Genomic DNA, 27,048 nt, shown 5'->3' on the forward strand with positions numbered 1-27,048 from the left:
TGGCAGTTTGGAAAGAGAAGCGGTGAACAGGAGAGAAGAGGGGGAGACAGGTAGGGATGCATGATTGAGGAAATAGCTTAATTTCTAAGCTTAATTTCTCTTCTTACATCAATGCCATTTTTGTATCAGGAGATTTAGAAAAAGTCTATGTAAAAATTATGCACATACTAGTACCTAAGAAATTATGAAAATCACTTAATTTTCCAACTATTTCAAGTAAATTTTTATCAGTTAAAATATCATTTCATATACTTCAACACTCTTGACTGAAAATAAGATTCTTTTATTTTGAGGGAATAAAACTTTCCCTGTTTATACAATAATATGTCCTCAGTGTAGTAGTGAAATGATGGTTATGAGGCCACACAGCCATAATGACTGGTCAAAAAATATTTTGATTGCTAAGAGACTCCCAAGCTTATTCACTGTCTTGTAATTTTGTTATATAAGTTGCTACTTAAAATCAAATCTTAGTTTGTACTTAGAAATTTTTATTATTGTGAGGCTTTCCTGGCCATTGTAGGATTTAATCTGTAGTAAGTAGGCATTGGTTAAAATTAAGAAAGATAACAAACAGATATCTGGATTGAAGGCTGAAAAGTAATGCTGGGAACAGCTAGAGATCTTGGTTGATATATCTCTAGAAAAAAAGCTAAATTAAAAATTTCCTCATATCTGCCAATGAAAAAGATGTTTTCTTTATTGAAGGATGGTGTGACCAGGATACAATGGCCACACACTGGCTAACTTCTATTACATAATTTTGCTTTGAAGTTTTTGATAAAGTTTATTCATTTGTTTATTTATTTATTTATAAATGTTTTTGAGAGAGAGGGAGCGAGAGACGGGGGGCAGAAGGGCGGAGGGAGAGAGGAAGACACAGAATCTGAAGCAGGCCCCAGGCTCTGAGCTGTCAGCACAGAGCCTAACGTGGGGTTCGAACTCATGAACCATGAGATCATGACCTGAGCCTATGTCAGACACTTAACCACCCAGGTGACCCTCAAATTTTTGATAAAGTTTATTAAGTCCATTTCGTACCTCATTTTGAGTATTTAAAATAATGTTACCAGAATAAAAAAGTTAACTATAAGAAACCATAGTAACTCAGGCACCAGAGCTTAACACTCTAACTGGTGTGTCTCATTCATGTAGTTAATATATACTCGCATCAACCTCTGCATCTTCCAAAAGTGTCAAAGCGCTTCTTTCATGGTAATCTTCTTCAAATGGATCTCCAAATAAGTTAGAAATATTAGAAACACTACTTAAGCCACAGAGAATTCCATACTCACTACCAAGTACTGAAGACTAGAATGTTCTTGCCTTCGGTTTATGAACAGAGATATTTGCAATATTTTTAGATCTGTCAATATCATCCATTCAAGGAAAATGCGTTCAAAATAGCTCGTATAAAACCCAAGCTTTCAGTATCAGAAAGGTCTTCTGGCTCAACTAGTCAACCTCTTCATTTTACCAGTGAAGATACTAAAGACACACAATTAACACAGTGCCTTTTACAAAATAAATGCTCAATAAATATTTATTACATGATGAACCAGGATAGGTAGCTATAGCTAGAGACAGAACCAAACCCTACATCTTCTGATACTTCACAGCCTCTGAAATGGCTAGTTGTCTCTAATCTGGGGAGATACAACTAAGAGGCGGTTTGGCCACAGACATGGTCTGAAAACATTTTTGTCACGCATGTGAATATGGTGAGAGAGAGATTTTTGAAACACATTTTCAAGGACAAAGTATAAGAGGATATTTACGACAAATGGAAGTGGGGAAAAATCAAAGTGTCTATATTTGGCTTCCTTTTTTTTTCAGTGAATAATTATTAGTGAGCTTTGCCAAAGTATAGATTTCATGGCTGAACCTTGATCCATGTGAAAAGGTGCCTGGACCTGGATGTGGCTGAAGAATGATATTCGAGATGTGATTGTGATTAACTTGGTCATTTCAAGAAATCTCCAATATTCCATCCATTTTTGAGCTTGGGTATCTATGGATTACTTCATAAGAAGTAAAAGCATACCAAGAGAACCAAAATTTTAATTTAATTTAAAAAATTTAATTGAATTTCTGAATTCAATTTAAAAGAACAAATGAAGGTATTTGTGAAAAAGAAGAGGAGGTACATCTGGGTTTTTGAAAATTGGGTTGCAGTTTCCCTTTTCTAAGAGGCAATGAAATGAAAACAACTGTATTTCAAATTAAATGGCTGGGCCAAGTGGTAACTCTCTGCATATGCTCTTGGATCGCTCTGTCCTTTTTGGTAAAGTTCTCATAATAGAATGGTGCTTGCCAGAACATGAAATGAAAAACACAAAGAATCCTGTGTAGACTGACTTATAAAACCATGTTAAGCAAATCTTCCTAGAGACGGCACAGGCACCTGGCAATGTACACACATGCATATACTCTAACACTCAGCACACACTCTCCACTCGTCTATGCATACAGTTACACATGGAGGAAAAACACAGGTAAACAAGAGTCTTAACAAATCTTAAGATAAACTTAAAAGTTGATTGGATTATTTAGCACTTGCTGAGTTGCTCAGGAATCTATGGCAATAAGCCTACCTCAAAATATGGAAATTGTCTATTCTCTATGAGTAGAGATAAGTGATAAGCTATTGGTGTTTTTCCAACCTATTTTCAAAGCCCCTTACAAAAATAAATCAGTGTGTCCTCTAATAGCTCCAAAAAACAGTTGGAGTTATCATTTTTCCTTTGTGAATTTTTAAAAAAGAAATAAATGTCCATATTTACCAAAATCTTGCATATAGTTACATTCAGAGACAAATGCACCTCAGTTCTCCTTGATGGAAATCGTCAGTCTATTTGCTCATTCTCTCTGACTATAAAAATCTTTTGGGATGAAATGCATTGGCAGTGCAAAAAAAAGGGGGGTCCATTAAATAAACTAATAATTGAATTAAGCATCCAGATGAGTTCTTTGCCAGGTTATCTGCAAGCACAAGACTCTACTGTCATGTTAGGATACACTTTAAGTACCACATTCTTATTTTCATCAAAGAATAAGATACTGAGGGAGGACATCTTTTCTGGCACACAGCAAGGCTCAGGAATTCCAGGAACGACTCCCACAGCTCTCACTATACTCTGGATGGTAGCATGGTTTGATGGCTTCAAAGACTAGAAAAGAAATGGGAGAAGAACACATAAGTCAGGTGGAACTCCTTTTCTGCTCTTACCCATTCATCACTAAGATACATACCTAATGAATTCATTTCAACAACTTTATAATGCCCTGGCTTCATTACCCGTTCAGCATTCCGATGCCATCATCATCAACATGGTTATCATTTATTAAGTACCTGCTATGTGCCAGGCATGTTATATATAGTATCTGTACTCCTTATAGCAAAACTACCATTTTTTGAAATATTTTAAAAATAAAGAAATAGTCTCAAAAAGCTTAAATGACATGTCTGAAGTCAAATAACTAGTAAGTGGTAGAGTGGGTATTTGAATCCAGTTACCTAAGCCAGAATCACTGCATTAAAAACAATTTAGTTGCCAAACAGGGGATTAATACATCCTAGGGTGTTTTCAATAACAGGATTGTAACAAAAACCATTTGTTCTTGATTTTATGTTAATCATAATGAACCCTAACAAACCCTATTTAACACAGACACATTATTACCACTGCTATAGCGATATTTACACTTCGTTGTTAAAATAAAAATGAGCACATCAAGGAGCACTGATTTATTTAATATTGCCACCAGGATGAACTGGATGTAATTACTCCACTGTGTAATTATTCACCTCTTCTTAGAAGCACAAATTGGGGTTAAGAAGACCAGCCCATTGGCCACTGGGGGTCACTGTTGCTCCATGGGTTCTGACTTCAAGGCAGTCCTGTTAAGAGTTCTAAGTGTGGACCATATCCTCTGGGAACATTCTAGGGGGCTTAAGGTTATCCCATGGATATCAGAAGTTTGGTCAAGAAAGAAAAATTTGTTCCTGAGAAAATGCCAGACAGAGCCATTAACATCAGCATGAGACATGTGGTTTGCTGTAGAGCACCACGCAGCTCTGCTCAGCCTTGACAGACAGTCACTTTTCCAAGCCCAGAATGTTCGGGTATTGCCAGAGTGGTACGAACTTCTTCAGGAGAGATGCCATGCTTTTCAGCATCAGGTTTTCCCCAGTGTCTCGCTTAGGCAGGTGCAACTAGTTTTATTTTAAATACATTTAGAAACAGAAATTTGGTAACTGGCCAGAGATTACATGTCAATTCAGAAGTGGGATTTAGGCCAAAACTCTGGGTTTTTCATTTCAAGACTTCAAGCCATGTTTCTCATGGCTCAGAGGCACCTCTGAGTTGATATTTTAATTTCATACCCCTAAAACCCCCAGTATGGGAAACTGGAACAAGTTAAAAGGTTAAGGTACATACGGACCAAGGGAGAGGCAAATAATATAGAAAGCGGGCATACCATTTAAAAAAAAAAAAAAAAGAGACAAAAAAAGAAAAAGGATTATTTTTGTGAGACAAAGGGCAAATCCGATTTGCCTCATCCCATCGTTCAACTTTAATTAAAGAAATTATCCGTACGTTAGACTTTAACTTTATTGTGAATAGGCATAAATCATTTAAAAAATGATCTTAATGAGGGGCAACTGGATTTTTACTCCTTTTTCCTAGAAACTCTTAAGGATATGTAGAAAAGAATTGTTCACTTCCAATTAGCTTTGCAAAGCAAGATATTCTCCCTTTAAGAAAAGGAAGTCTATGTTGTTCTATTTCATGTATCTTGCGCCTTGTAGCATCAATAAAATCTGTGTAACTGACAGAAACTGTAATGGGTATTGTACCATAGAGATCAATAGCCACTGTCGTTATTTCATCAGTACTGGTAATTTCCAAAGAAAATTTTTGCAGCGATCCACTTTTCTCTACTGATTTATTCTTAAGACTCAGTGATCCAAATAGCTTATAATAATGCCCCAAAGGATTTTTTTAAACTGTAGATTTTCTGACATTATTCTGTGATTTTTAATGTCTTAATGACTCCTATAATACTTGAATATCATAAGAAGTGGATCTGTTTAAGAAAATGAGGTCTCAAAGAATAAATTCTGCTATGCATTGCTATTCTCCAGTGCCTAGAAGAGTATATGCTCTGGGCACTGAATATTTACTAAATGGATGAAATACTTCCAAGAAATAGCATACCCTCCATTTTACCTATTTCTGTGGAAATAATTCCCATCAACAAAAATAAAAGTTGCTGTGCAAATGACCCAGAGTAGATATGGAAAATATTCATGGGTGTTCCCTAGGAAAATTCCTGTCCTTTTTTTTCTTCCTTAAGCTCTAACTCACAAATGATAGATTCAGAAACTATGAACAGTCTCTGGTGGGCTCGCTGGAATTCAGGCATGGGCCCTTGATTCTGGTTTGCTGTGTCTTATCAGGCAACTTCAATTTTCTAGGGAGTTTCCCCATTTCGACTCACTGTGGAATCCTCTGATCAGGCTGCCGTTACCAAGAATCATTATGTCATGCACAAAAGATTCATGCACTAATTGCTCATTTGAACCATGTTGCCAATCTAAAATTTTTGTTTGTTTTTGAGTTCAGATCATACTTCTCATGACTCTCTTGATATAGGTTAATAAATTTGCCAGTCACAAGTGAGGTCTGCATTATTTCCCTCCCTGGTCTCTGTTTTTAATGAGAGTAAAACATGACTTTAACATCAGTTTAGGTGATTTTTGCTTAGGTAACTCAGTACATCAAAACTTAGGATTTTTAGGTCATCTTTTCATGACCAGAGATTGGAATTGGAAACTTAGGAAAGTAATGGAGGGTTTATCACTTTGAACTCATTAAATGTGAATTTCTTCATTATATAGGAGGATATTTGGCTCAAAGTGTTTGGATTCCTTGCTGCCCAATTCTGTTGTTGTTGCTATCCTTCGCTTCCACAGGATTGCATGCAAAAATAATCCCATTCAGGGGCGCCTGGGTGGCTTAGTCGGTTAAGCGTCCGACTTTCGCTTAGGTCATGATCTCGCGGTTCGTGGGTTCGAGCCCCGCGTCAGGCTCTGTGCTGACTGCCAGCTCAGAGCCTGGAGCCTGTTTCAGTCTTTGACTCCCTCTCTCTCTGACCCTCCCCTGCTCATGCTGTCTCTCTCTCTCTCTCTCTCTATCTCTCTCTCTCTCTCTCCTAGAAATTAAAAAAAAAAAAATAACCCCATTCCTCTAATCCTTATTGGTTCTCTCACATCTCGGTCAGCAACAATGGCTCAATCATTTTCATTTCATTTGAAAGCTCTGTTTTCCATCTCCACTAAGGTGGTAAGGGGAAGCAAAGGCATACAACTTGGCCTGAGCTATATGGGTAGTTTTCATCTCATGGCAGAATTCCAGGAGTCTCTCCCTGGGAGAACAGATTGGCTGGAGGGGCTAGAAATCAGAAAAATCCAAGGGGCCGTGTCTGTGAATGAAATCTGCAGTGGTCCGGCCTGCACCTGCCAAGCGGCGCCTGATGTCCTCGGGTTGAATTTGATTACAAATGCATTAGCAAGGGAGAGTGTGTCATCAGCTAAGAGCCTTCATTCCTGACCTGAGCCGTGGGGTTTTGCTCCACACTCTCCCAGTCCAGCCCACATGGGTGTGATGGCCCAGAAACTATCTAATTGAAATCAGCGAAAGGGCAAAGCCTGGAATTTGGGAAAGGCAACACACAGCTGTTCTGAATTACAGAACAGGTTGTCGACTTTTGCAGACGGAGAGCCCCGCCATATAGAGCAGGCTTTCGCGCAGGAGGCCAAAAGGAAGGGGGGCCAGCAGAGGAGTCTGGCCTGGGAGAGCTTTTCTCTGGGGCAAAATGTATATCTAAAGTCTGAAAGTTCTTTGGCACCTTAGTTATTCCACATGTGTTTGTACTGATCTGGTCAGGGACCTTATTTTCCTCTGCTGCTCCGACTGGATTTTTCTCTTAATAGTTCGCTCTGGTTACCGTGTTGGAAGCCGTATTGATAACAGCAATGCTTATTAATTACCCCTATTATGGCAGCTTCAGATTGCTTCGTGTTTCCCATTCTTTTGGGTACTCTACCACCTGAAAGCCACAGAGCCTGGACGGCTGAAAGGGAACCACTAGAAAGCCTGAAAAGTTCAGCCGATCCACACAAGGTGATGAGAGACGGAGAACTCCATGTAACAGCCAAACTTCCACTCTCAACTTGGCAAAAGGAAATCTCAGCCTCAGAGAGAAAACTCCACACTTCTCCCTGTTATGTCTCCCTGGAGTTCGGATGCCATTCCAAGTTTTGACAAATGTTATGATGAGTTCAGTTGTTGCAAACCAATGCCGTCCTGATTCTATTACTCTCCAAAGAAACATTACTGGAAGAGCTTACAGGCTGTTGAACCTGCAGGGAGAATCCTATTTTAGGCTTTGAGATGTTTACAAAGGGAGTAGAAACATTTATAAACCTTTTCCTTGTCTTACATCTTGTATTCTCTTGATCCCTTTCCCTATTTGGCCTTTCTTCCGCCCCCTACATTTAATTTTCTGTTCTCCTCGGTCTCGACAATGACCATTAATAAAAATATTAATAACAAATACTTACTGAGTGCCTACTCCTACTATGCACACAGTGTTCTACTGTTTCATTTTCCCACTGTTGTTATTATGTCGGTAGTACTGTTTTATTATATACTATTGTACCCATTTCAAGGATGAGAACACTAACATTCAGCTAACCCTTGAACAACGTAAGTTTGAACTGCATGGGCACACATATATATGGATTTCTTTTGATAGATACAGTAATACAAATGTATTTTCCCTTTGTTATGATTTTCTGAGTATTTTCTTTCTTCTAGCTTACTTAATTGTTAAAAATACAATATAGAATACATATAACATAGAAAATACATGTTAAACTGTTTATGTTATCGATAAGGCTTCCAATCAACAGGAGGCAGGCTATTAGTAGTTAAGTTTTGGGGGAGTTAGGACTTATCGGTGGATTTTTGACTGTGAGAGACATCAGTGCTCTGAACCCCCATGTTGTTGTTCAAGGGTCAACTGTATAGAAAATATGAGTAACTTCTCCCCAAAACCACATTTAACCCTCAGCTTTGCTACTCAGAATGGGATTTGTGGACCAGCAGCAGCAGATTATTAAGCTCTATGCCCAGAGCTACTGGATCAGAACCAACATGTCCCCAGGCAATCTGCAGCCACATTAGGGTTAAGAAGCCTGGCTATGACCAAGCATTACATTTAATCATTCTGCCACACTAACACACTTCCCTCCTTAGACTTATCTCTGTTATTCTTAACTTTTCCCTATAAGGCTTAAAAAATTGTTTAATGCTTATTTATTTTTGAGAGAGAGAGAGAGCAAGTGGAGGAGGAGCAGAGAGAGAGGGAGACCCAGAATCTGAAAGCAGTCTCCAGGCTCTGAGCTGTCAGCACAGAGCCCGACATTGGTCTCAAATCCAGACCAAGAGATCATGACCTGAGCTAAAGTAAGACGCTTAACTGACTGAGCCACCCAGGCGTCCGCCCTCACAAGCTTTTTAAATAATTATTCTTTGGATCTCTGAACTACCAAAGCAACGGCAGGGTTTTGAAGAGTCAAAGCAAGATGGAAGGGGCAAGTTGGGGTAACTGTGGCAGAGTGGAGACCACACCACGTCTCCAGAGTGAGTAGTTGAAAACTCACTGAAGAGCTCCACATTGTCATGGCTCCCTGGGTCTGAAAATCTGGAGTCAGGAAGGCAAATTCCTTCCCCAGGCCTCATAGAAGAAATTACAGTTTATGAGTATGAGAGATTATTTGGAAAACTCACAGACCCACTTAAAAATCAGACCCACTTAGAGACAGATTGTGAGTTCATTTGCCTCCCAATGCCACAGAGCAACCCCACACTGTAAGATTCATCACTGTTACATTCTGCATCTTTGTGGTCTGTTTTTAAATACCATCCCGGGGCATCTGGATGGCTCAGTTGGTTAAGCATTTGACTTTGGCTCAGGCCATGATCTCATGGTTTGTGAGTTTGAGCCCCACGCCAGGATTTGTGCTGACAGCTCAGAGCCTGGAGCCTGCCTCAGATTCGGTCTCTCTTTCTCTGCCCCTTCCCCGCTTGTGTTTTGTCTTCCTCTCTCTGTCTCTCTCAAAAATAACTAAACACGAACACAATTTAAAAATAATAATACATGCTATCCCAGTTGGCAAAAGTTTTGTTTCACAGTGATCTACCCTTTATCAATATTTAAACAAGACAAGGCTGTTTATATCATAGTAAGTGTATAATAATTCTTACTTTGTGTTTAGATATACATAACATGGAATTGACAAAAATCCTTGGGAAAGACAAGTCTTAGAAGACGTAGAATGCTTTTTCTTCTGAGACATCCTAACAAGAAAATGAGATTCCAATCAAGTTCCTGGCCCTGAGGCTGACCTGGCCTTGTTCAGTCAGATCTTTATGCATGTGTTCCGTTAAACATCCCAATGATCGTGGGACTAGAACATGAACATGATACTTTAAAGATCTATAAGTAGAAGTTGCTCACTCTTCGAAGCAAAAGATTTTTTTCTCCATTATCACGCAGCAGCAAAAGTTGATTCACTTCTAGTTTTGAGAAAAAGAACAAAAAATCCATCTCTATTCTTTCTCTGAATTCTATTCCGACAGCTCCTTTGCATTGTATGTCAGAGATTCAAATTGATAAAAGCTAAGAATAGAGGTTCAGAGATAAGCTTAACTGAATGCCAGAGGGCACCACTGTGATTTACTAACTCTAATTTCAAAGAGAATAGTTACTTGGATTTGCTGTGCAAGGCAGAGGTGGGATTGTGGAAGCTTCCGAGAATATTTTCATCAGAATACTTGGTACCAACATGATACAGTACGGTTGCCACTGAATTTGGAGGAGACACGGATAAGCTCTGACCAGCTGAAATAAGTTTGGGAAGAAGCTTATAGAGTTACCATATCCCTATTTTACCTTTCTTTTTGATGTTTATTAGGGAAGCAAATGAAATAAGCATCTGGTGGATTTCATGAGGTGAGTTTACCTGGCCCAGCCCTGATCTTGACCCTTGTAGGGCGAGTTTATCTCATGAGAAACTATTTGTCAAAAAATGTTCTGCATAGGGCATGGATACAATTAGTCCTTCCCCTTCCTTTTCCCCATGACATCTAGTCATTCTCTGAATAGCCTCTCCAATATCAGCCTCTCCAATATCAATCAGCCTTCTGTCATTTGCAGCTTGCTTATTGTGGGCAGATAAAGATTTGCACACAGCTGAATAGACCACATCGCTGATTGCACACTGTGTTTGGAAGAAGCACAAAACACATATTTTACACATACGTCTTTTCTCATATCCTTCCTCATACCAGTACTGACTTCATATCACCTTAACAACCATTAAAGAAAAACCAAGCATAACCATTATTGTCTAGTACATGTTAGAATGCAAGAAACAAGTGTCCAGATGGATCTCAGAAATGAAAACACACACTTGGTCAGTGTGTCTTTCTCCTCTACAGAATCCAGAAGTATAGGACAGAAAACAATGGCTACCTTTGGCATGGGGAACTGGCATGCTCCGGAGCAATAATAGGCATCAAAGGACTTGGGGGAGATAATCCATTCACTCCAGCCAATATCCGCAAAGTCCACTTTAAGGTACCTCCTGGCACAATTCCGAGGTTCAATCCACTGCTTTCTCCTGGCCTTCTTTAGGGTCTGCTCATCAAACTGGAGTGTCTGGCTCTTTTGGTGAGGTCCCTTTCTCTGTTTCTTTTTGTTTTTAGTCTTCTCTGGGGCCTGAGTCTGAAGGGTCTTGTAAGGCTTTCTCTCTTCCCATACCCCATCCTCCCTATACTGATATTCTGCCCCAGGAAGCTCATTGTTCTGTAGAGGCAGCAGGACCCCAGCAGAGCGCTTCTTTCTCCGTTCAGTCGAAAGGGCCGCCTTGATATGACTATCCAGTTTAGGCACAGCTCCAATGGGGAAATTCCGGTGTCTTTGCAAGCTTGAGACCACACTCTCCGGCTCAGAGATGGCAGCATCATTGGCATACACCAAGATATAAGGCTCGGGGAAGGGTAGCATCTTCTTTGGCAGCTGGTGTCCTTTGGAGGTAATGTTAAATCCTATGAGGAACTCTTCATTTTCCTTGGCCTTTTTCAAGAGTTGAGTAATGTCTTTAGACAGCCAGGACCCAAAGTCTCGATGAGATTTGGCCACATCTACTGAAAGATGACCGAGATGTTGACTTTGGTTTCTGTCAGATTTGAGGATCCATGCAGAGAGATCAATCAGAACGTGTTTCCTCTGAGCATGATGTGAGCATCCTCGAGACACTGGACAGCTTACGCTGATGTTTATCAGCTCTCCGACATAGAAATACAGTGTGGCAGATAAAATGTTTTCAGACTTGGTTAGAGAAGTGAGGTTAAAAATGTGTAGTCCCTTGCTTCCGAGAGTCCCTAGAAAGGAAAAACACAAACAAACAAAAGTAAACAGGAATAAACAGGAACCCTACCTGACACCACATACAAAAAGTAACTCAAAATGAATTAATGGCCTAAATATAAGACCTAGAGCCATCAAATTCTTAGAAGGAAATATACAGGTAAAATCTTCCTGGCCTTAAATTTAGCCATAGAGGCTTAGATAATGACACCCAAAATATGATGAGCAAAAGGAAAATGAATAAATAAATTGATAAGATAGATAAACTGGACTTCAAAATTTAAAACACCTTTTATACATCAAAGGACATTATCAAAAAAGTCTATACAACCGACAGGATGAAGAAAATATTTTCAAATCATATACCTGATAAAATGTGGTATCCAGAATATGTAAATAATTCTCACAACTCAACATCAGGAAGTGAAAGAAACCAATAAAAAATGGCCAAAAACATCATACAGACAATTCTCTAAAAAGAATGTATAAAGGGCCAACATGCACATGAAAAGATTCTCAACATTAGTAATCACTGGGGAAATGTAAATAAAACCCACACTGTGGTACCATTAGCATACACTAGCATACACTAGCTGAGCTATAATAATGAAAAACAAAATAAGTATTAGCAAGGATGTGGAGAAACAGCAACACTTTACATTGCTGGTTGGAATGCAAAATGCTTCAGCTGATGTGGTAAAGTTTGGCAGTTCCTCCAAAAGTTCATAGCGATATCTTGTGACTCCACAATTCTATTCCTTTATTGACAAAAGAATCGAAAACAGGTACACGTACATGCATGTTTACAGTTACACTATTTACAATAGCCAAAGGTGGAGACAGCGCAAATGTCCATCACTGAATGAATGGAAAAACAAACAGGGTTTTATCCATGCAGTAGAATATTATTAAGCCATAAACAGCAATGAAGAACTGCTACTACAGTACATGCAACAGTGTGGAGGAACCTTGAAAACACTGTTAATTGATGGAAGCCAGATTCAAAAGGTCACATATTGTATGACTCCATTTACATGAAGTATTCCAGAACAAGTAAATCCATAGAGACAGAATGCAGATTGATGTTTTCCAGGGGCTGGAGGCATGCAGAATGAGGGAGAAACCTCTTATTGGGTCGGGGGTTTTATTCCAGAATTATAGAAATATTTTGGAATTAGGTAGACTTGGTGATTATTCAACATTGTGAAGGTATCAAATGTTGCTGAATTGTTCACTTAAAAATATTTTATGTTATGTGAATTTCACCTCAATTAAACAAACAAACAAACAAAAAGGATAATAGGAGTAATTTTAAAAGGTAGAGAAAGATGAAAAGCAAGGATTAGCCGTTTTTACTGATTTGCTTTTTTCCTTCCCTGAAGCACTATGAAATGTGTAACACAGCAGGAAACGTACTGGTGTGAGAGCTGAGAGCTCGGGCTTTTCATTATAAGACTACCAAGAACTAGCTCTGTAAATCTGGCACAGGATTGGAATATCTTCTTATCCATGGCAGTGTATAACCTACCTGTTACAAGCATTGGTGGGATTAGACTCACCTTGATTCAGGTTCTGACTCAGCCACTTTGGGCACACCACTGTTCTCATTCATAACATGGAGATCGTATCTACCTCTACTGCCATCAGAATTAAGTTAGATGTGTGTAAAGCAGTTCATAAAGCATCCAGAAAGTGTTTCTTAAATATAAATGATTATTGTTATCAATGCTAGCATTAACTGTACCTGCCTCACAAAGTTTATGGTGCAGGAGGAGGGAAGGTAAGCAAAACCATCTAACTCAATATTCAGGTAACATGTGAGGAACAATGAGCCACGCATTCAAAAGTGTCATAAAGAATTAAGGCTGTTGTGGAGCTTGCTTGAAATTTATGACAGCTCAAGAATTTAAGAGTTGAATTTCTTCTTTCGATGAAATGATTGACATTGGTCAGTTGTGCTCGCATTCCTCAGAAATGAGAGAGAGTAACAGAACAAGAGATCGATTAGTAAGGGTAGAGCTCGGTTGCTTCTCTTAAGATCATCTACCACGTTAACAGTAAGGCTGAGGTTAGACTCAAGAACACCCAGTCCTGGAATCAGCCACCAGAGCCCGAGCGCCCCTCCGTGCACTTGTTCCGTATACATACTGGTTTCAGAAACATACACGCAATCGTGAAATTATGTTCTTGATCAAAAACATATTTCAGTAAAAACAAAACATTTCTATAAAGACGTGGAAACTTAAAATGAGTTCACTGAGTCCCCAAGCACAAGGGAAGTGCAATGGGAAACATATTTTACTCATTTTTAACACTGTGTGAAGGAAAAGGAGGAAGCTGCCATTTGTGCACATTTGTACAATCCATGACACCAGGATAATATTTTACAGACCTTTATAACAAAGCCGTGGCATCAGGGCTGTTCAGAGACTCTAGCTTAATTCGTACCAGTCACTGTAGCATATACTTTTACCCAAACTTCTTGTAGCAGATGGAAGTTGAAAATGGAAGGAAGAGAAGTCTCTGTTCTAAGTATGTGGCAATCAAATGGCTGCCAAACAGACATCCTGGCAGGGAAAAAATGAGCTACATAGGATCTGGGTGGTAGTGTCTTAATGGGCAAAGTAATAGTGCTCCTTCGCCCAACATTTTGCTTCAAAATGTTTCCTCTTCCTCCTCAAAAAAAAAATGTTCCCTCTTTCAAACATGTTTCCAGACACCTTGTGACCTGCTGTTAAGCAGTCTCCACCCCTGTGTCTAATCTTCAGTATCTTCTAGTAAATGTTTCAGAATCTGTCAGGCTGCCTCTTGTGATGGCTAGCATTTTAGTTCAGTACACTATTTTGAAGTCAAAGTCAAAGCCCCATGGCCCAGACCCAGCTCCACCACACCCACTAGCTGTCCTCAGCAAAAAGTCTAAGCTCTTTAAGCCTCAATTGGCTCTTTTTTTTTTTTTTTTTTTTTAGAGACAGAGAAAAGGCAGGTGGGGCAGAGAGCAAGAGAGGGAGAGAATCCGAAGCACGTTCCATGCTCAGCGCAGAGCCTGACCCCGGGCTCAATCTGGGATCATGACCTGAGCCGAAGTCAAGAGTCCATGCCCAACAGACTAAGCCACCCAGGCTCCCTTTGCTTATTTGTAAAAAGAGCCCAACAGCATCGACTTCAGAGTTGTGCGAATTAATTGGCAGAATGCAGAGCACGCAGCACTCAGAAAATCTCAGTGAATGTTAGCTAACTAGAACTTTCTGTCCAATATGATAGTGACTGGCCATTTAAGGTTGAATGGAAATGTGCTATTCAGTGTAAAATGCATGCTGCATTTCAAAGACTTGGTACAAACATGAATGTAAAATAGCACATGAATATAAGTTTATGTTGATTGCACGTTAAAGGATAATATTTGGATGGATGGGGTTAAAAATTGCGATATCGTGATTTATAATAAGAAATACATACATTTGGTCTTTGGTCTGTGTTTGGCACAGAGCTCCTAAAACCCTTGCAATTTCCTAAGTGATGAGATTCATACAGGTGCCTTTTGTTTTGTTAACGAGGTGAATTTAGAGGACTTGTGGGGAAGCCGGCCCACGGATTAGAGGATTGGCATTTTTAGTCCCACCCCTGATTCAGAAGGAAAGAAGAGAGGGAGATTGAAGGCATCAACTGATTTAATTGCCTGGTGTAATCAACAAAGCCTATATTTATGAAGCCTCCATAAAAACCTACCAGAATGGGGTTCGGAATGCTTTCAGGTTGGGGAATACATGGAGATTTGGGGAAAAGCAGCATGCCTGGAGAGGGATCTCAACACCCTTTTCTCCTACCTTGCCCTATGCACCTCTTTCATCTGGCTGTTTCTGAGTTATATCCTTTTATAATAAACTGGTAATCTAGTAAGCAAATGCATTTCCTGAGTTCCGTGAGCTGCTCTTGCAAATTCATCAGACCCAAGGAGGGGGTCATGGGAACCTCTAATATGTAGCCAGCTGGTCAGAAGCACGGGTAACAGCCTTGGCTTGTGACTGGCTTTGGAAGTGGAGGGTGGTCTTGTGGGACTGAGCCCTTCGCCTGTGGGATCTGATGCTATCTTCAGGGAGACCGAGCTGAATTCTCAGATGCCCTTCTGGTGTCTGAGAATTGCTTGTTGGTGTGGGGAACTTCCTCCCCTCTCACCCACATCAGAAACTGGGTATAGAACAATTTCAATATAATCATATATTATTAAAATTAATTTCACTTGTTGCTTCTCATATTTTTAAATGTGGCCACTAAAAATTTGAAATTACATGTGTGGCTCACATTTGTGGCTCAAATGAAATTTCTGCTGGACTGTGGCAGTCTAGGATAACCACCACTTTCGTAGTCACATATAGTCCAAAAGGGAAGAAAAAAGACATTTATTTTTTTTTTCCAAGTGCAGAGAAGAACTAGGATTCTGCTAAACATGGGTACTTAAACCAAATAGTAAGTTGGGCAAAAGATTCCCTTCTTGGAATGCAGCACACTTTCCTTTACCAAGAACATTAGCTAAAGATAATTTTGGTGATTACTTTTTAATTTTGCCTCCAGTTGTAGCTAATTCAACCTGCAGACAAAAGTCTAAGATTAACAAACTGATCTAAAATAGAATTAAAAGAGTTAGTTTAGCAACAGTGTTTTACGGCATAGCGATTCTACACATAGGTTCAGTTGTGTTATTTGTGCGTTTCACATGGTCATCCACTACAGCCAACAAAGAACCAGAAGCAAAGCAAAACAAATGTTTCATTTTCACAAACATGAGCTGAACACCTACTAGGTGCGGGACCCTGCGCTGGGTCTCAGGGTTGCACAAATGGCCGCTGCTGTCCACACTGCAGCACGGGGAAAAGACTGATAAGCAATAGCAGGTACCTCTGTCATGATGATGCTATTTGCTGTCGAAGGTGTGAACTACATTCTTGGAGCAATGCCAAGGAGGGAGCAGTTAACTTTGCGCATGTAAGGGGAAGAAGGATACACAGGGAAGAGTTAATCTTTGAACTAGACTTTTAAGAATGAAGGGCAAAGGGGAAGTTTGGGGATGGGAAAACAGAGGGAGCACATCTGGCAGTATAAGCAATGATGGAGGTTTTTGCATAGTGGTATTTCCAACAGAAATTTATAAAATATCCCAAACTAATCCAGTTTTCTGAAGTCCTAACAGACATCTAAGCTGCCAAAATTCAGAAAAGGAATTGCCAATTCACATCTAGCTCCCAACTATAGGTGCTGTATCATGCCCAGCACTCGATCTTTGCCGTTTCTACCCAGGTCATGGGGTGCATTAGCCCTGGCTGTTCTAGGTGACTCCGATTCCCTCTTTGTTTTAACAATAAGCTACAAGTCTCAATCATTTCGCCCAAACAGTTTTAAACTTCTCTAATGCATACTTTATTTTTGCCTTCTTTAACCTTAAAACATTTTCTTTCCATGCAAGTTAATGCTCTTTCCCTCCAAACAACCCATCAAATACCTAGTATTTACAATGGATGAAAATAGGAATAAGACAGTTGCGTGGAGCTGTGTGTAGAGAAATAAATGAGGAGATAAATACTTCCCCGAAAGTGGAAATAAGTGATAATATCTACTCAATACTCTCATGCTTTTAATTTGATGGATTTTTAAAGTTAATTTAACTTTCCAAATGAGAGTCTTCGCATACGTAAGAACAGGAGTTTAGCAGTAGGCTTCTCGCTCTTCTCCGTGGGTAGCTGAGTCTTATCTACAGACACAGGTATAGATGTTCGAATATCAGCAAATGAAAAATGCTAGAGTGCTCACTTTTCTTTTCTTCTGAAAAACGCTGGTACTTACCTATTTGGAATTATTGAATTATTGAATTCCAAATAGGTACTTGAGGTGTACTTTCTGATTAGTAAGAACAAACTGACACAAAAATAATATATAAAACAATGGTGGGTTTTAGCAGGTGAAAAAAAAAAACAATAGTTTACACATTTTGAGGCTGTTTGTAATCTTCAGGTACCAGGAAACATTAACTGCCACCCCAATCTAATTACATCTAGAGTTGCACACTTCATTCTGGGTGTTCTCATTTTAACCAATTTATTGATACAGAAGAGAATAACCAAGATGTTGAAGGGTCTGGAAACTGTGTCTTACAAGTTGGGGTTGAATAAATAGAGATACATGGTCTGAAGGAAGAAAAAAAATAGTTTGCCAGTGATATGAAAATTGTTTTCAAATACTTAAGGGGCTGAAGAGAGATCAGGGTTTTTTGTTTCCAGGGTCAAAGATGAGAATGAGGTCTAAAAGTGACAGTTGAATGGAGGCAGAATCCAGACCAACATGTAATGGCTTTCTAAGTGTCTAGTATGATAGTGAGACCCTTCCATGGGACTGAGCAAACATACGATAGTCGTAATGCAAGACTATTGCAGGAAGGTCTCTTTATGGTATGGAGGGTGTGGAGATGCACTAGATAGCCTCTCAGATCCCTTGGAAGGAACTGTTAACAGGTTTTATTTTCAGCTCTTGCCAATGAAATGTTTTTGACGCCAAACTATTACTACCAATAGGTGGCGCTATTCTCTAACTGTTTGCTGGGGCTAGCACAAGCTTGGATTTTCCTGGCTGGCAACACATCAGCAGCAGTCTAGTTAGGATTTGCCATTGGCATTATAGTCTTATTTTGAATTTTCTAAAATCATCATCTCTGTGAATTTAAAAAGCCTTCAGAAGTCAGGTGAGTTTCAGCCACGCTCCTCTTAGAACCCCTGTCAGGATTTTGCACCTGCTGCTGCTTTTCCCTGGAATGCCTTCATCAGCCCTGTTCTCCTTGATCATTAGGGCAGAGAATCGGCACCACTCTTGAGACGCGCTTATCATGACAACCCATTCCTTCAGTTAGACCCCTGCCTCTAATACAATTTTCATCATATTGTCGCTCCTTCCTGAGACCAAAACCTCCTTAAAGGCAAGGTCACCTGTAGTAACTTCAACAGACTCTTCAGCCCCAAGCATAGGGCTTAACTCTAAAGCAGTGCTCAGTAAATGCTTCTTTCATGAATAAACACACCGAGTCCAGCCCATTCGTTGTGGAAATGCAAGAATGAAGAACCAGCTAGGTAACATTGATTTTGGAGAGAAGCCCAGGTCTTCTATTAACTATATAGATTTTTTTAAGTTTGATTAATAGATAAAGGCAGAGGATTTATTTCTGTTTTTATTTGAAAACAAAGTCCCTAAGCCTAATAAAACCAAGGACTCAGTGAGGAAACTGTAACTTAGGAGAAGCCGTGCTATGGCAGGCTTCTGCTCCTGTCAAGGAGTAGCTGAGGTGGTGCCCAGGGAGTGGTAAGTGGAAGTTCACCTTCGTGCTGGCCCACACAGAATGTTTTCAAAGGGAATTAGAACATATAATGGAAAGCTTTCTATGTAAAGTCTGATTTTAAAACAAATAGACCAAATGAAATCTTGATGATTAGTTAAATCCCCGGAAAGCAGGGAAAACATTTTAGTCATACAGAAAATATGTAACTAAGGACAACTTTTTTCTCTCCAACAAAGTACAGCTGCTGGAAATGCCAGGGTGCCTAGGAAAGAGCCATATACACCCGCAGTCACTGGCTGAGTGTATGCGGACTCCTGACTCCAGACTGCTGTTGCCATCGGCCACCTTCGGCTCCGCGGCAAAGACAAGACGGAGACTTTCTAAACAGAACACAAAGTCACCACGATCTTGTTTTTCTTGCAGAGTGCCAGTCAAACGACTGAGTTTTATGGGATTCCAAGACAACCATTCTCTATGTCCAAAGTAAAACATGGCCAAAGATGATATAATGTAGGTTTTTCTAGAATAGCAAAATGTTCATTAATCAGTTTATCTACTCTTAGCCTCCGCCCCAGGGCATTCCTAGACTGTGAGCTCTCGGAGGGCAGACCCATGTCCTAATAAATCTCTGAACTCCTAGTACTTTACGGTATTTATGTCCTAAGAAATATTTGTCAAATTTGTTGCATGAGCAACTGTGTAAACTTACCAGATTCAAAAATGTTTCCTACTTAACACCAAAATGAAAAATACTTTCAAGTAGTTTCAACTTCCCAAAGTCAACAGAAGCCCTTCTTGGGTTTAGATACCATATGGTGTTTCCTTTCAGTTCATCAATAAAAAAAGCATTATTAGAACAGTTGTATTTAAAGTAGAATGGGATTGCCATTAGATATATACATGGTAAAATGCCTCGTGGGAACTTCTCTCATGGCAAGTTTCTTTTCAAAGGACCCTTTGCCTGGCTAATAGCTTTTCTACTATCTCTTCTTATCTAGTCCCCTGAACATCTAATTCAGCTCAACTGAAATATTTACTGAGTGCCTGCTATGTGGTAAACTATACCAGGTCCTCAGAACACAAGAACGAAATGAGATATGTTCTTTGCACTTCAGAGACTTGCTTTACACATTCCTCTTCCAGATGCCCCTTCCAGCAGCTCTATTAGGCCCCAAACTCTCTGCAGCTATGGCAGAAGGGTAATAAGTCTTTATTAACTTACTTTAAAGACCACTCCAGAGAAAAGACTACCACAAAGATCGGAATATACCTTCTAAAGTGAAAGAAGCTTGCTATTCTATAAATTAATAAACCATTTGTCCATAGAAAGGTCCACTAAAAGTATCAGATGAGATCAGGTCTCACATGTGAATCAATCCTGGATCATAGATGCTGGTTATAAGATACTCAAAACCTTAGGGACATGAGGTTAGACAAGTGTGTCTCGAACATGCATCAGAATCACCTTGATGGCTTGTTAAAATAGAGATTCTGTGTCCCACCTCCTGAGTTTAATTCAGATGGTCTTGGGTGGGCTGGAGAATATCCAACAAGCTCCCTGGTGATGCTGATACAGCTAATCCAGCGATCATCCTTTAGAACAATGAACTTCACTACAACCAAGTGCAGGTCTGCTCACTCAGCCATCAAGGCCAGGGCAGAATAGTACCTCCTTGAATGTGGGTTTTGGGGTATTACGGATTGTATTACAAGCAGACTATCACCTGTTTATATTTGCATTGCTGTTCTGTGTTATAAGCAATTGCACATGAGCCGTATTTTACATATGCTTATGGCTTTGTGGGAAGCTAGAAAGAGACACCTTTTAAAATATTAAGAATATCTCATTTATACAGAGGTTCTAAACCTCAATGCATTTTCACAATTGAGTTCTACCATCTTTCTGTGAGACTGGCACAGTAGGTAGTATGACTTAACCATTTGAGAGTTAAAGTGAGCCTGGCAATATTAGATAACTTTATTAATAAGCAATTCAGCCATCAGATTAGCCGTTAGATCTCCTAACTCAGCCTCAGGTAATAGAAAAATTAAAATACCAGGAATCTCCTCTTTGCTTGAAAATGATTTGCCTTAAACCATGCCTAAGTGTAGCAGTTACACTTAATCTGGACAGTCTTTAGCTTAATTCTGTGCAATATTTTAATTTTACAATATTCTTTGAAGGAAAAGCAAATAAGATCATGTTGGGTCTCACTTGATTTACCTGTAAAATCAGAAGACTGGACAAATGATCTTGCATTTCTACTACTATTACATGCCTTTATTTTATGAAAGGAATATTTAATAGAGCTCACTGTGTAGAGTAAGAAATAGCTGAAGATGGCAACACAGTAGCATCGGTTTGTCCAAATGATTTATTCCTACTGTGCCCAAATAAAATCTAGGCACTGCATTTACTGTGGTTCTGTCGCTGAGAGAAGATGGTCTTAAAGGTAAGTCCATCACTGAAGGAGTCAATAACCACACTGCTCAACCAACTGCTCTATGACTTACACACTTAAGTGTTTGAAATAAATAGACATCTATGCCTTTAAACAAATCATCCCTAAAAAGTGTTTTACCGAAAGTATTGCTCCAGGTATCGATATGCTAGGACACAACCACTATTAACATGTGAGAGATGAGCAACTTCCTGCATTTCTAAATATTCCATATATGAGTGCTCTTAAGTTACAGTGTCGTCATTTATCCCTGTCCGACGTAGGTAGTATTGTCCTGGTATATTTGTGACACTTGATTAATACTATGCCAATGTTTCCATTACGTAATTCTATGTTCATGGGCTCATATTCGTAACAATACATTCTGAATTGAAACTTGGCGTAGGAAAGTTCAAGCCGAGACTACTTGTGATGTCAAACTTATTTCCACTACCTCCACCAAAATTAAGTTATTAAGATACCGATTGCTAGGATATACAAACTGAATAGATGGGAGAACCATCCAAATTTGGAGAGAAAATTTCTGATGTTGCAGCAAAAATAAAACTCCTGGCTGGCAAATAGGAAGTATATGCAAACTTCCACAATATTTTTCACTAGGCTTTTTGATAGGTACGGGTTTTATTATGTCTAATAAATACAACAAACATTGGTAATTATATAAGGGATTTGATAGGTGTCTTGAGTGTATCTGTTTTTTTTTTTTAGTGTCTTTCACCAAGTTATTAATGGTGATATATTTAAACAAAGTGATGTGTGTATTCTCCAGTGAATTTTTCCACAAATAAAGTAGTTTTTCTTTTAAAAGCATCATACAGCTGTGAACTAGTGAATATTAAGTCCAGAGAAGAAATCAATGAAGGAGAATTCATAAAGAAACAGGGAAATTGTAAATTTAATAACAGTAAGACTCTACAATTACATTCAGAGAAGTTTAAAACATGAAAGCAGGAAGATGATACAATGCCGATTGGACCCAAGTCCAAAAAGCAACAATGTGAGTTAACCTCCTGAGATAGGTACTAAATGGAAATGAGAAATGAGACAGTTTTCAGCTGTGATATTTACCTGAATTTTGTGTATCTTCCTTTTCTGAGAAATTAGGAAGTGTCTGAACCAGTGTTTCTCCAACTAGATATCTTAGGGCCATAATTCTCTAAAATTCTCTCTCAGGGAGAAAATGATCCACTCTTAGGAGGACTCATTATCATTTGAAGGCCCTGACAGTTCCCATCGCAAATAAAAATGATCAGTTTTTCCAAACTGATTTGGCCATGGGACCCAGTTTTACATAACACCCGTTAACATCTTCCAAAGACCTCTTCCACAGGAGTTTCTCCTACAAATTTAGACTGGGTTATTAGAAATAATAGGTTTTGAGATGAGCTCAGTATGTTTGAAAAATTGTCTGGTAAATACATCATGACATCCATTTCTTCTTCTATGTAAGGGGGTATGAACTTGCTTTCTATAAAGCCTCTTCTACATATAAACATGTATAATTCCAAAAAGCTTAAGGGCAAATTTGATACTCATGTCCCAATTTAATTTTATAGAAATCTGAACTGGGTCAGCCAAGTGGTCCTAAATTCCCACTGCTTAGATAAGTTACATGTGATCGCCTTAATATATTCTTAGTTATGTATATATTTTTAATGTGTAAATATTTCCTGATTGAATAACCTACTTAGGGGATTTTTTTGTCACTGACCCTCATGGTCTCTTTGAGCGGGTCTAACTATACTTAAAAAGCCAGATTTAAATAATTTTTTTCATTCTCTTTCTCTTTTCCATTAGTATGGATAATCAAGAATTCATGGTATTATGGATTTTCAAATGTCAGAGATTGTAAAGCTGTCTTGCCCATTACAGTAGAAACTTCATTAAGGCCTGTCATATATTCAAAGTAGTATGTAATTCAAAGCAGCCGCATATCAACATCCCCTGCTCCAGATATACTATTGTCCTTTGAATACAAACATTATCTTTTTTGTGTGAGTGCTCTTTAATTTCAAGCCTCGTTTCTAGGTGCCAGAAACTTTAAGGTAACTGTAGTTTTATAAAGTTATTATATTCCCTTGCCATTAAGCCCATTAAACATGATGTTCTACCACTGGATTTTACAAGGATGATCCCTATTGGAATGCTCCATCTGCCCTGAACTCTATCTTTCCCAAATCCATACATTTTAGCCTTGCACTTCAGAAACACATCAAATGATAATCCATAATCCTTTACTTTTAAATGGTTTTGGTCATAGTAGGAAAGACACTCCCTTTCTCATTGAAGGAAAATATTCACTTTTGGGTCCGGATTACCTCAATTTTCTTTGATCTATGAAGTCTGTGTGATTTTTTTTTAAAACAGGTGACACGCAGTCACTGAAATGTCATCTTTTTGTAGTTATATTTCATGAATTGAAATAATGATACTTTCCTCATAAGAACATGTGTGCTTTAATCGCTTTTCCTAAAGAAGTTAAACTTGTGAGGAAGAAAAATAAGAGTACGTGGCTATGGGAATCATGCGAAACCAGTGATACACAAAGTGTGTACCCTGAAGAGTCAGGCCAGGAGAAAACCTTCTGTAAAATATTCTTCTTTTTATACACAGTAACCAAGGACAACTTAGACTAAGGTTAAAATAAAAGCTGATGGCATATGCCTCTGGTATCCCTGCAAGAATGGTGTATTTTTATAAATCTAAACTTCTCTGTCGTCAATAGTTTTGTAAATTACTTCTTACAAAGGAAAAGATAAAGCCGATCTTTATGTAAACCCTTACACATCACAAAAAGACTTATGAGTGTTCCAAACTTACGGTTTTGGCACACCCGCTGCATAGCATTGAGGGAAGAGAAAAGGGGTTAGCAGAAAGTGTATTTAGGATGGATGCCACCCACCATCAAGTAATGGTTTAAGTAGAAAGTAATCAGAGGGATACCACAGCAGCTACATTTCAACCAAAGATATTCTAGGTTTAGAACAATAAATAATTTTAATCAGGTATGTTCCAAGGAGCAAATAGGGCTCTGAGGCTATAACTCAGTCTGGATAAGCACTTGGAAAGTCTGCCTGATCAGCAGCTACGCCATACACACAGCACACCACCTGACCTTCCACTAAAATTTGTAACATCGTTGCTATGGAGAAGCCCATATGCTGGGAAACGTAAACACCATGGGCTGGAAAACATATCTGATTTATTAAAGCAGACAGCATCTTTCACCTATATCCGAACATAGGTCAGAAGACAAAGAGTGTTATGGAAATGTTGATATGGATAAAGGAGAGGGACACACATAAAAAGCCTTAGCACCGCCCCGAAGTCCTGCCTTCTTAGAGCCAGAATTGCCTTATAATAAGGTCTTTTTAGTGTGTTAGTAACTAAACACTCTTGGAAGGGGTCCAACGCGGACCACCTCTCCAGGAGTCTCCAATGCGGTAACATGACACTTAAGCTTCCACAAAAACCAGTGTCTATGTTTGATGAATAAGTCATTAAGACAGTCTCTAGGATGCTAAACGGATTACTTTTCTTATCAGGGCACACAGCCTTGTATATATGCTTCAAGCTGCAATTCATCATTTCAAGGGAACTTCTGGCCTCCGCATCAGAGTTTATCAATTGATGGTATAAGACCGGTGAGGCTGATAAGGGACACTGAAATTATAACGCACAGAATGAGCCGAAGCCCAGAAGTCCATGGAGCCTGAGTTATTCAAATCCTTAGCCCTCTCCCACACGTGGTTCACTCAGCCTAAAACAAACATACAAACAACTACGCAATAGGTGTGAACGAAACAAATTCACATTCCACCCCTAAACCCTGTGATTCATACTAAAAATGAAACTTGTTGACAGAAAAAAATACTATTTGTCTCTTGGGTGCTCTGGCTACTCCCTAGGAATATCGCACACACACAGAATGACTATCAAGAGAAGAGCCACTTGAGTATCTTCATTTACTGCCACCTGCCTTGCGCACCCAACTTCTTTCCAATTCCTGTTGTTCTCTCACTGCTCCTTCACTGGGCTCTGCTCTCAGGGTTGCACTGAAATAAACAGGGCATTCCCTGGTGTGGTCAGCTGTGAGGACAGGCTCCTCAAGTGGCTGGCATGCTGAGGCAAGGGAGGCCCTCTACCCATTATGTTCATGGTTTGAAGAAGAAAGTAAAATCTGGTTCAGCTCAGACTCTAAAGACTCCTCCATTAGAAAGCATAATTCACATTTATTGTAAATGTCATCATGCCTAGGAGCTCTAGAGTGTATTTACAGTGTCAGCCGAGGGCTTTCCTTGATGGATGCTTTGGTTTTCCTTTATTCCAGGAGTCCTACATATCAAGGCTTTGGGAGATTTCTTTCTAGCGATCCTGACAGAAGGGAGAGAGCATGAGGCAAGGCCTCCTAACTTGAAGATTCTTGGCTATTTTTCAACGGTTCACTGAAGACAGGGTTTGCAGTTACATTTCCCTTTATCGTGAATGTGGGGGGCAGGGGGGAAGCCTGATGTGTCTTCAAAGCATATAAACCAAGTCGGTGTCCAGGAAACTTTCCCTCAAGCTGTTAGCACAAGGGAGGCAGGCTGTTAGCATAAGTTATTCGCTTTACCACAGGGGACAGGAGAAGCCTTGTTAAACCATGAATTTCGCTCCGCAGTGATCTGTGTGTTGAAAAATGGGATGAGCAGATTTTCATCGGCAGATTCCAAGAGGTGTTTACCTCCACCGATGTCCACCGCGCGTTCCCCACCCCCCACTCCTCCCAGGGTGGACTAGGTACAACCCCTGTTTGCCCAGATGGGTTTTAAGTAATCCAAACACTCGACCACCTGGTGCAGTTGTTTGCCACCAAGGGACTATCAAACAGAAAGTGTCAAATACAGTAACACAGAGAACACGAGTCAAGAGCGGGTGCAAGGTCTGGAAAAGCCACTGTCTAAAAGGCGAGGGAACGCGTCTAGTTCAAGTGTGACTTTCCTCTCTGGTGCCTCAGGTTGGCATAAAATGACATCTGCCTTTAGGTAAACACGGCTAAAGCCCAGTCCTGGGGAACTCCCGCTGGCTGGCTTAGGAAACATCCGGACGAGGGACCCCAGGAGCGCTGCAGACGCCCAGCGCGGGAGGGCTCCGCCGGGCAGGGGACAGCCCCTCACCCTTTCCCAGCCACTTCCTCCAGCCCACCGCGACCCACTCGGCTGCTCAGCGCCTTTCTTCTCTCCAGATGTCCCTCTTAAGTCAGGATCTAAAACTGAGATTCGTAGCTGGCGAAACGCGGGGTGTGAGGGGACCGAGGGGCTCAGCGGGCGGCCGCGGAGGGTGAGGGAAGGTCTCCAGGTAGCATTAGAGAGCGGAGAGCAGACGCGGAGCTGCGGGGCAGTGTGTGGGGGTGGGGGTGGGGGATCCCGGGAGAAACCTGCGGCGGGACGGCGGGCACTCACCTGCTGCTCCGGCTCGAAAGCTGCGAACCGTGTTGCCTTCGCGCAGCGGCGGGGGGCGCAGGGGCTGAGAGCCGCGCTCGGAGGGCCCCTGCGTGCGTCCCGCCTCGGGCTTGCCGCCGCCGCGGTACCTGTCATAGAGCCGCAGCATGTGCTCCGACACCTTGTCGTGCGGCGGCAGCACCGGGCCGAGGCCCCCACCTGCCGGGCGGTCTCCCGGCACGGCCCTGTGGAGCTCCGGAAAGTTCTGCTTCGGCCTCTCCCCCCGGGCCGGGCTCACGCAGAAGCAGCCCAGCCACAGGCAGAGCAGCCCGAGCGCCCCGGCCAT

At 40.3% G+C, this 27,048-nt stretch overlaps 1 protein-coding gene across 1 annotated transcript; it reads right to left on the reverse strand.

Moving 5' to 3' along the window:
* Positions 1-2,978: 2,978 nt before the first annotated feature.
* On the reverse strand, positions 2,979-27,048 carry BMP3 (bone morphogenetic protein 3). Its single transcript, XM_039220854.1, has 3 exons — positions 26,724-27,048; positions 10,609-11,519; positions 2,979-3,170 (listed from the first exon to the last, which is right to left on the reverse strand). Exons 1-3 carry the CDS (start codon positions 27,046-27,048, stop codon positions 2,979-2,981), a joined length of 1,428 nt encoding a protein of 475 aa, XP_039076785.1.

This window comes from Hyaena hyaena, unplaced genomic scaffold, assembly GCF_003009895.1.
Source record: "Hyaena hyaena isolate Hyena2069 unplaced genomic scaffold, ASM300989v1 scaffold_915, whole genome shotgun sequence".
NCBI lineage: Eukaryota > Metazoa > Chordata > Mammalia > Carnivora > Hyaenidae > Hyaena > Hyaena hyaena.